At 53.9% G+C, this 10,196-nt stretch overlaps 2 protein-coding genes across 2 annotated transcripts in view; both read left to right on the top strand.

The window, feature by feature from the left end:
• Positions 1–1,427: 1,427 nt before the first annotated feature.
• On the top strand, positions 1,428–9,934 carry FAM210B (family with sequence similarity 210 member B). Its single transcript, XM_004698066.2, has 3 exons — positions 1,428–1,613; positions 7,551–7,726; positions 9,578–9,934. The coding sequence occupies exons 1-3, from the start codon at positions 1,428–1,430 to the stop codon at positions 9,792–9,794; spliced, it is 579 nt and encodes a 192-aa protein (XP_004698123.1). The 3' UTR covers positions 9,795–9,934.
• CSTF1 (cleavage stimulation factor subunit 1) overlaps positions 4,552–10,196 on the top strand; it is a 37,301-nt gene continuing 31,656 nt past the window's right edge. The window contains exon 1 of the mRNA XM_045295561.1: positions 4,552–4,562. The gene's annotated coding sequence lies outside the window, so the exon portion shown is untranslated. The remainder of the gene's footprint in view (positions 4,563–10,196) is intronic.

Raw genomic sequence — 10,196 nt, 5'->3', positions numbered from 1 at the left:
ATGGCAATAATAAAAAAGATTATAGTCATGTCATAAAGGATAAGAAAGATAGGAGAGAAAATAAAATAAAGGAGTCAGACACATTTTATGGTAGCATGCTCACCTCAGCTCCTCTTGATGGACTTTGTGGAACTGGAAGAAGTGAGAGTGAGTCTTTGTTATTTGGGGACATCCATAGGGAGCCATAAGACGAGCATATTCAGTAGTTACATTCGTTACAAGATGGGTGGTATCTACATTAAGGTCCCTGAGCTCACAGGTGAGTAAACTTAATACCTGCACTGGGGGAAGGTCCAAGGGGGTTGGGTGTCATGGTGGGAGGAGAAAACAAAAGGATGATGTCTGCTTCTATGGAGAGATATAATCAACCATGTGCTTCCTTTCAGGCAACATGGCTGTTAAGGGGAGAATTCGTGGGAATGATTTTTAAAGTATTTTAAAATGATTTTTAGTGTACTTGGACTTTACCTCTAACTTACCAAAGTGGAGGCTTTCCTACAGAGGAATACCAGCTTTCCAGATTCCCTCTGTTATAAGTTAGGGAATATAGTCCGCGTCACATTTCCCTGTGTGAGTTCCCCACATCTATCGGCACCACTAAAGTCTATTAGCTTTTCCCAAGAGGACAAGCTTGCTTCACGTCGCTTTGCCACGTTCGGGTCTCCTCACACAACAGCGCCTACAGTGGGGCTCGCGTTACGGCCACATTTGCTTTACCGCAGTGGCCTCAAATGAATGCATGAATGAACGAACGAATGAATGAATGGAGCCCGCAATGTGTCAGAGGCACGCCTGCATCGTTGGGAGCGTTCGCCCATTTCGTGGGGGAGGAAACTTAGAAATGAAAGCCCTAGGCCCACTCTTGTGCCCGCAGAAGAAAACATCCCAACAGCCACCCTCTGCCCTCTGGAATCCGCAGATGAGAAACGCAAAACCCCACACCTGGGATACAGGTGCGGGCCTAGTGGGCGGAGCCAAAGAGTGCGCGCGTCTCGACCCCGCCCACCCCGCGCAGGACTCCGGAGGCTCAGGTCGGTGGGCGGAACCCAATAAATTGAGCCCGCCTCCAGGGCCACCCAGTCCGCGCGGGGCTCCGCCTCGGAAGGGGTGGAGCCTGTGGGCGGAGCAGGAGGGGGCTTGTTTTCCCCGGCTCCGCCCACTCCGCGAAGGCCTCCGACGGCTGGGAATGGGGGGCACGGCTGATGGGAGGGGCCAAGAAGCGTGCGCTTCGTTCCCGCCCACTCTGCGCCCGGCCCCGGAGCTGCAGGCTAGTGGGCGGAACCAAGAATTTACGCGTCGGGGCCCCGCCCACCCGGCGCTGAGCCGGGGGCCCGAAGGGGCGGGCCAGTGGGCGGGGCCTCGGCTGCGCGCGTCCTTGGCCGCCCGCCCGCGCCTCTTTGGTTGGGTCCGCGCTCTCCGCGCGCACCATGGCCGGGCTGCTGACGCTGCTGGCTCCTGCGGGCAGAGCGGGCGTCCGGGTGCGGCCCGCCGCCGCTTGGCTCCTCAGCGCCGCCGCGCCCTGCACCCCGCCGCCCTTGGCCCGACCCCTGCTCCGGCCCGGGCCCAACGCCCGGTTGCTGTGCGTGGCCGGCAGGCACGGCCCGGGCCGCCAGGTAAGCCGCCCCCTCCGCCCCTCAACTCGGAGATCTCGGCCGCCTTCGCCCACAAAGAGCTTTGCGCTTGTCGCTCCCGAGACTGTGCACCCACAGGGCCCTCAACTCCCCACAAGCCTAAAAAGCAACTTGCCCAGTTAACAGCTGGAGAAACTGAGGCACGGGGAAGGGACGGTTTCTCGGAAGCCACAAGCGATCCGCATTGGGGGGCCAGTGCCGAGGTACAGGCATGAGGGGAGGACGCGGGCCCTGAACTTGGAGCAAACAACTTCCTTGCTGGGCCTTGGGTGCTGGCCCCTCCGGGAGCCACTCTCCAGCACCCTGCCAGTGTTGGGGTGCGCCCGCGGTGCTGCTGCCCTCCCGCCCTGGCTGCTGCTCCTCTGTCCCTTTGCGTTCCAGCCAAACTGGGGCAAGGCTCCCATGGGGGTATGCTGCTCCCCTCCACTGCCTTTGGGGCCGTCAGAGCGGCCACGAGTAAACTGGTATTGATTGAGTGGCCACGCAAACGACCACAGTTGTGGTTTTTTAAAATCCAAACACAAACCAAACAGTCACTGCCACCGAGTGGATGCTGACTCACAGCGACCCTGTAGGGGCAGAGCAGAAATGTCCCTGTGAGTTTCCAAGACACCCTTTAAAGTAGTAATAAATCCTGACAGGTGGTCTGGAGAGAGAGCAAAAGCCCTGCCCGAGAAACAGGGACCAGGCAGGTGTCGGGGACCAGCGGCTGACGCTCTGAGCACGGGGACTAGGGGTCCATCTAACCGGGTATCTGGACTTCACTCTTGCCAGGGGGCACTGAAGGCCTCTGAGCCTGCTATCTTCCACAACAAGAAAACGCAACCCGAGTTGCCCTCGAAATGATTTCATAGTGACCCAAAGGGGCAGAAAAGAACGTCCCCCTGCCAAGTGGGCGGGAGCTGCTGACCCTTCAGCTAGCAGTCATCTTAGAACTATGCCACGGGGGCTTCTCCGTGCCTTCCAGAGGGCTAACAATAGCCCCTTCTGGGAAGAGCTTGGGGGACAGTTTTATGAGGGCAGAGAGAAAGATGTGGCGGCCTGCTTCTGGCAGGAGGATCGCCTTGGAAACCGCTGAGGCAGTTCTACACGGTCCTGTAGGTCACAATGAGCCGGAATGAACTCCCTGACAAAAGGAGAGGTAATAATTAATGTGGAGTGACTGCCCCTCGTGTGTTCCCTTCATATAAAACAACCCAAACTCGGTGCCATCGAGTCGATTCTGACTCATAGTGACCCTACAGGACAGATTGGACTGTGCCTTAGGGTTTCCAAGACCTTAACTCTTTACAGAAACAGACAGCCTCGTCTTTTTCCTGTGCAGACACCAGGGATTCCAACGGCTGACCCTATGGTCAGAAGCTCACTGCATAGCCCACCGTGTCTCTAAGGCTCTGTGTCATAAGCCTCGCTATTCTGGCCTCTGCTGTCTCTTCCAGAAAGAAAATGGCACGGCTTATGGTGCTCACAGATAACTTCCTTTTCCAGAGATAAAAGAGAAAACCGCCCAAGTCAACATTCTAGAAGCGTGAGAAACGTGCTGGGGCTGGCTGTGGAGAAATGGCATCCATGGGGGAGGGGCTGGGTGTTTTGTCTCCGTCAGATCCTGAGGCTGGGCATCTGGCTGCCTCCTCTTTTGGGTCAAAGGCCTGCTGCCAACTCCGGAGATTGTAAGGGAGGGCACCTACCGCAGAGAGCGCTGGGAGATCCTGGGGAATGGGCAAAACGGGGTGGTGGGGCTTGTTCTCTGCGAACCCCAGGGCAACCTGCCCAGGCAGCTGGTCAGAAAGCTTTGAGGAAAGCAGGGAGGTGAAATCCATCCACTTGCCCTGGCCCTCCCCTGCAGAGCATCTCCATGGTGGGGAAAACCGTCCTTTATAAATACTCACTGTAGGCCCAAAAGGCCACCAGGCTGTGTGGCCTTGTGAGGACCACCCCCAGCCAGAGCCTGTCTCCCTGTGGCCTAGCTCTGTGCTCTCCAGGCTGTGAGGGCTTCTAAGAAATGTGTTTGCTTAAACTTTTCAGTGTGCCCTGGGTGGAAGATGAAACAATGCCTCGCGCACTTTTCACAGCTCTTGACTCTGGATAGGACCTGTCTGAGGACTGGGGAGGGTTCCCGGAGACCTCCCCCAAAGGTCGAGCTCCCTCTCTAGGACCCCAGAACCAGCTCTGGCCATATATAGCCCCGACCCTTGCCAAGTGCTTGTTTTCATAGACCTGAAGGCTGAATGCCGTGCATTGATGTCGACTTGATTCTGACTCAGAGAGCCCCCACATGACAGGGTAGCACTGCCCAGAGGGTTTCCTTGGCTGTGATCTTTACGGAATCCCATCCCTGCAGCCTTCATTCTTGATCCAAAGCAGTCTGACCTTGGTTTGTTTGATTTTATTGTTTTTGTTTCAACTGCAGTGTGAGAACCGAGAGAGACATCCCCTCCCCTCCTATAACTATTAGTTATGTGCTAGGGCAGTGGTTCTCAACCTTCCTAATGCTGTGCCCCTTTCAGACAGTTCCTCACGTTGTGGTGACCCCCCAACCATAAAATTATTTTCGTTGCTACTTTAAAACTGTAATTTTGCTACTGTTATGAATCGTCATGTAAATATCTGGTATGTAGGATATATTTTCATTGTTACAAATTGAACATAATGAAAGCAGAGTGGTTAATCACAAAAACATTATGTAATTATATATTGTGAAATAATTATTTCTAATGACAAATAAATGAAATGTCTTGAGGCATGGTGTCACACGTTTAACAGTCTTCATGCCGGGTACTCGTATGTGTGCGTATCTGCATGTGGACAGACCCGCCTGGAGATGGATAGAGGAGCGGTGTCTTGGTTCTTAAGACCATCAGAAATAGGTGTTTTCCGATGGTCTTAGGTGACCCCTGTGAAAGGGTCCCCCAAAGGAGTTGAGACCCATAGGTTGAGAACCGCTGTGCTAGAGTCTGTGGAGTTGATTCTGACTCACTCAGCCCCCTGCGCTACAGAGCAGAACTGCCCTCCGTAGGACTTTCCTGGCTGTGATCTTAACAGAAGCAGATTGCCAGGCCCTTCCTCCGTGGCACTGCTGGGTGGGCTTGAAGCACCATCCTTTCATTGGGTAGTTGAGCACAGGGAGGGGAGGGAAAGACTCTTAGAATAAGCCTGCGTTTTGTACGGACTCTTGCAAGGGGAGGGGCCCAAGAGTAGGTGTTTTGTATTAATAACCAGCATGACTCTGGGGAGATTTTAAATCCAGGCAGAATTTCAGCCCCCTTCGCCATGTGCAGGGGAGCCCTGGTGGGTTACACGTTGGCCTGCTAACCGCAAGGCCAGTCCATAGTTCAATCCCCCAAGCCACTCTGAGGGAAGAAAAGGCTTTCTACTAGTCAAGACTGATAGTCTCGGAAACCCACAGGGGCTTCCACCCTGTTCTGTTGGTCGCTGTGCATGGGATCTACTCGATGCAGTGTTTGGTTGTTTTGAGTGGCCATGTGCAGAACTTGGACCTCCATGGGGAGTCAGTTCCTTGGGGGAGTGGAAGAGGTGGAGAAAGCCTGTTTTGTGTATCTCATACCGCATGCAAGCGCGATCTTCTGAGCCTGCCCCTCCTCTTGCTGCCTGAAACCAGGTCACCATGCCCGACCCGGAACACCGGGGGCGCAGTGCTCCCTAGCCGAGCAGGCGTTCCTTCTCCCAGGGTGAAGTGGCGGAATGGGCCACTTAGCCAAGGTCAGCTTGTAACAGCGAATTCAGCGCTGCTGGTGCTACAGTACGAGTGGCCCGTGAAATCGTCACCACCGCAAGGCAGGCGGCAGGCCCAGAGCACCGTGGGCTGTGTGGCCCCATTGATAGGCAGGGCCAATCCACAGACAATAGATTGCCTGCCGGTTGCCAGGGGATCAGGGAGGAGGGTGGAAGGAGGAGTGACTACAAAGGAATACACGGCTTCTTTTTACGGTGGCAGTGATTGCTAAAATTAGGTGGTTAAAAAATGGAGACCAAAAACTCGTTTCTCGGAGTGGATTCAGACTCCTGGCGACCCTGTTCACGTCAGAGTAGAACTGGGCTCCAGTTTTCAGGGATGGACTTGTCAGAGGTACGTGCCAGGCCTTTCTCTCAGGGCCCCTCTGGAGGGATGGACTCGAACCTACAGCTGTGGTGCTGGTTTGTGGTTAGGTGCCATCGAGTCGGTTCTGACCCATGTGGTACCCACCCCGTACAGCAGCATGAAGCACTGGCGGTGCTGCGCCGTGCTCACGATTACCAGCTCCTTGTTCTGAGACCGGGTCTCCAGTCTCTCAGTGAGCCTTCCTCATTTTCACTGCCCCCTCCTTCACCAAGCATGACAGCCTTCTTCGGACGCATCGCTCCTGACATGTCCAAAGTACGCGAGATGAAGTCTTGCCACCCTTGCCTCCAAGTACTTCATCCAAGACAGATCTGCTGGCTCTTTTGGCTGTCCATGGTACTTTTATAATCTTGGCCAGCACCGTCATTCAAACGCACCGAATCTTCATTCTTTCTTATTCAGTGCCCAGCTTTCACATGCCTATGAAGCCATTGCACCTCCTCCTCAAAGTAACATCCATGCTCTTCAACACTGTAAAGAGGTCTTGTGCAGCATGTTTACCTAAATGGAACTCATTACCTAAGTGATCTCTTAGCTGCTGCCTCCGAGCATTGATCGTGGATCCAAGCAAGGCCAAATCCTTGACAACTTCAGTCTTTTCTCCATTGAAAATGATGTTACCTATTGGTCCAGTTGTGAGGATTTGGGTTTTCTTTATGTTGAGTTGGGTTTGGGGTGCTAAGTAGACCCCAGCAGGGAGTAGGAAGGCTCTCTCAGCAGACCTTGGACAAAAACCTGAAGGGGGTGAGGGACTGAGCACATTGTGGGAGAGTGGGGTGCGGCTACGGGGAGGTGACAGGAATGACAGATGTGAAGGACAGAAGTACGTAAGGATGTCTGGCCTCTTGGAGAAAGAGCAAGAGGGGGGGCAGAAGGGGGGGGAATGAGGAGTTGATAGATACCAAGGGCTCAAGTAGAAAGAAATGTTTTTAAAATGATGGCAACGTATGTCCAAATGTGCTTGACACGATGGATGGATGGATGAGAGCTGTAAGAGCCCCCAATAAATTTTTTTAAAAAGAGAAAGCAAGAGGGCCTGAGTGGTGGGGAGTCCGGGCTGTTAGGGGGCCAAGTAACTAGTGGTAGCTGACTAGCAGTGTTGTTGGGGGGCCTCCGGCAGGTGTGGAGAATCAACCGTAGGTGTGAAGGTGGGAGGTGGTCCAGCTGGGGATTGTCAGAGGCTCAGTCGAGGGTCGGTCCCAGATGAGCCAGTTGGGGGTGGGGGAATGGAGGCTGGAAGGGTGGGTGTGTCCTCCTGAGGAGTAGCTAGTGAGTTTGAACCACCGAGCTTCTGGTTAGAGACCCCGTGCTTAGCTTGCTCTGCCACCAGGGCACCGTTCTGTACAGATTACTGTCTCAGAGACCCTGTGGGGCAGTCCTCGGTCCTGTAGGGTTACTGTGAGTCAATCTACTGGGGGGAAAAGGGCTTGATTTGGGTTAGTGCCGTGTCTACCCAGTATCCGAAAGGAAACTTGGTGGCACTGTGGCTAAGCTTCAGCACTGGACTGCCAGGTCAGCAGGTCAAACCCACCAGCTGCTCTGAGGGTGAAAGATGAAGCTGTCTGCTCCCATAGGGATCTACAGCCTCGGAAACCCTGGGCAGGATCAGGGTCTGTGTGAGTGGGAATTGATTCAGTGGCAGTGGGTTTGGGATCCAGTGTCCAGCCTTCGGTCCAGTTCCCAAAGGAGTGCATGCCCCTAGCTCTCGGGGTCCGAGTGAGGTGGCCTACTCTCTTCGGGGCCGAAGCCAGTGTGTAGAAGCCTCCTGCCCCAGTGTCTCCTCTCTGTTGTGTGCGCAGGGGCCCAGCAAAGCCGTGGGGACGGTCCGGGACCAGGCTGGAAGCACAGAGGAGAAAACGCTGAGCAAGTCCCAGCAGCTGAAAAAGATCTTTCAAGAATATGGGGCGGTGGGGATGTCCCTGCACATCGGGATCTCCTTATTCTCCTTGAGCATCATCTACGCGATTGTCTCAAGGTAAGTGCGAGAAATGCTGGGTCTTTCATAGTGCAATGTGAGGGGATGTCTGCTTTGAGCTCGGAGCACTTTAAAGGAACGTGCTCTGTGGCAGTGGTTCTCAATCTTACTCATGCTGCAACCCTTTAATACAGTTCCTCATGGTGTGGCGATCCCTCGACCATACAATTATTTTCATTGCTACTTCATAACTAATTCTGCTACTATTATGAATCAAGTGACCCCTGTGAAAGGGGTCTTGGCCCCCAGGTTGAGAACAGCTGCTCTATGGGATCAAAGCAATTCTGGTATATTTCACACGGGTGTAGGTCATGCATTGGGCGGTGATCTTTAAGGTCGGAAATTCAGAACCCCCAGCCGCTCCTCGGGAGAAAGGCATGGCTTTCTCCACCCGCAGTCTTGGAAGCTCCCAGGGGCAGTTCTACCCTCTCCTGTTGGTTCTCTGTGAGCCATCGACTCAACGGCAGCGAGTTTGGTTTTGGAATTTGGGTGTATGAAAAGGTGCCCTGGTGGTATCATGGGTAAAGCACTTTAGCTACCAACTGAGAGGTTACCAGTTCAAATCCACCAGCTGCTCCAAAGGAGAAAGACATTGATAGTTGTGGGAACCTCACTGTGCAGCACTTCTACTCTGCCCTCTAGGGTCACGAGTCCGAGTCAACTGTATAGAAAACAAATCGCAAGGTTAGATAGGAAGTTGGGGGGCGAGGGGGGGCGGGGGCACTAGGGCAGGCTGTGAACTTTGGCTCACGAAGAAGGAATGATTGGGGCAAGCCGGGTGAGAATGGGTGCCTTCTGTGAGGAGCCTCATTGATGCCACTGAGTGACACAAGCTGTTCACTTGGTGCCCACTCTGCCACGGGTATGCCCAGCAACCAACAGACACATTAGTAAAACACTAGGAAACCTCGTGGGGATATGGGAGGAGCCCCCACAAGTCATTACAGGTCCGGTAGGCACAATCGTACAGCGATAATACGTAAAGATCATAGTCAAAGTCATAGAGAGCATGAGAAGTAAAGGATGGAGTCAAGTAATGGAGTCAGACATGATTCATTGCTCACCTCAGCCCCGCTTGGTGGTCCTCGTGGGGGGAACCTGGCCACGAGAGCAGGAGCAGCCTCGGAACCCGAGAACTGGGGAGAGCTTTCAGCCCAAGGACCAGGGAGAGCTCCCGGGCCCCCGGGAGCCAGAGAGAGCTCTTTATTGCTAACCAAGCGTTATATCACTTTACGGGGACATGATTATACTCACACATTGTAGGAAGGGGATCTATGATAGGCATAAGCATAACAGGGAGGGATGAGCTAGGGGTGTGCCTATAGGAATGGGAAGGTCTAGGGGTATACATGTGACAAGATGGGCGGACCCAAGACTCATGATGGCAGCCTAACCTTGGTCATTCTTGGGCGGGTTTGACCTCTCTGGTGTCTCCTACAAGGAACTACAGACAACTACTAATCCTTATCAGAAGGGAGTGGGCCCTACTTGTTGTGGGACAAACAGTGGTGTCTGCTTGGTCTAGATGGCTGATAGCTCTTAGAGTGACCCCTAATCCACTCCTGATGACCTCCAAGTGTACAGTCACTCTCAAGCAGCTAAGTCTGGCATATATTTGGGGGAGACAGCTTGAGAGAAATCCTTGTTTCCCACAAAACCTGATGATTTTTTACTGTCTATACAAGCCCGTGAATTAGACCTTTTTCCCTAAGCTTGTTGATTGACCTTAGCTCCTGTCATCCACTTTTTAAAGGTCCTAGAGGTGTTTTGTTAACAAAGACTGACACCTACAGCCTGAAGGGGCCCCCTTCAGCTGCCTGCTTTCCTGATGCCCTCTGATCTTTTCTCCAGCGGCGTGGACGTATCCACCTTCCTGCTGAGCCTGGGATTCAAGGATTCACTGGTTCACTCCAAGGTGGCGACGGGCACCAGCACCTTCGTGGTGGCCTACGCCATCCACAAGCTGTTCGCGCCCGTGAGGATCAGCATCACCTTGGTGTCCGTGCCCCTGATCGTCAGATATTTCCGGAAGGTGGGCTTCTTCAAACCCCCCACGGCAAAGCCCTGAAGGGGAGCCAGGAGCCCGTTTCTTACCAACTCCGCATGGGGAGCGGGGGCTGATTTGGGGGAAGGGTGCTGTACTCAGGCCCAAGTGTTGCCTCTGCCAGCAAGTCAGGCTTCTGAATAACTGTCATTTGTGATTTGGTACATTTTGCAAGCGTGCTTCATGGTGGGCGTGGGTCCCTCATCTCAACCGCCCAAGTGGACTGTCATCGCAAGCCAGACCCTTCACTTGCAGCGCATGCGCCCCGGGAAGGGCCTGTGTGCAGAGAGCAAGGCTTTGCATTGTTGGATGTGATAACAGTCACATTCCCGCCCCCATCATTCTGTGAAGCAGCTGCCCACCCTACAGCTAGCGAAGCGTGCTCAGGCCCATGCACTCTGAAGCCCGGATCTAAACCAGCACCCA

The sequence above is a fragment of the Echinops telfairi genome, unplaced genomic scaffold, assembly GCF_000313985.2.
Source record: "Echinops telfairi isolate 266 unplaced genomic scaffold, ASM31398v2 ScPeMD7_5592;HRSCAF=6446, whole genome shotgun sequence".
NCBI classification, from domain to species: domain Eukaryota; kingdom Metazoa; phylum Chordata; class Mammalia; order Afrosoricida; family Tenrecidae; genus Echinops; species Echinops telfairi.
The sequence above is the reverse complement of the archived record's forward strand: the minus strand, read 5'-3'. Positions and strand labels throughout refer to the sequence as shown.

What these genes read in the sequence shown, in the direction of transcription:
- FAM210B (XM_004698066.2), top strand. Translation starts at nt 1,428, where the DNA reads ATGGCCGGGCTGCTGACGCTGCTGGCTCCTGCGGGCAGAGCGGGCGTC. An exon ending in GGCACGGCCCGGGCCGCCAG is followed by an intron (nt 1,614 to 7,550) that starts GTAAGCCGCCCC and finishes TTGTGTGCGCAG; the next exon opens with GGGCCCAGCAAAGCCGTGGG. An exon ending in ATCTACGCGATTGTCTCAAG is followed by an intron (nt 7,727 to 9,577) that starts GTAAGTGCGAGA and finishes TCTTTTCTCCAG; the next exon opens with CGGCGTGGACGTATCCACCT.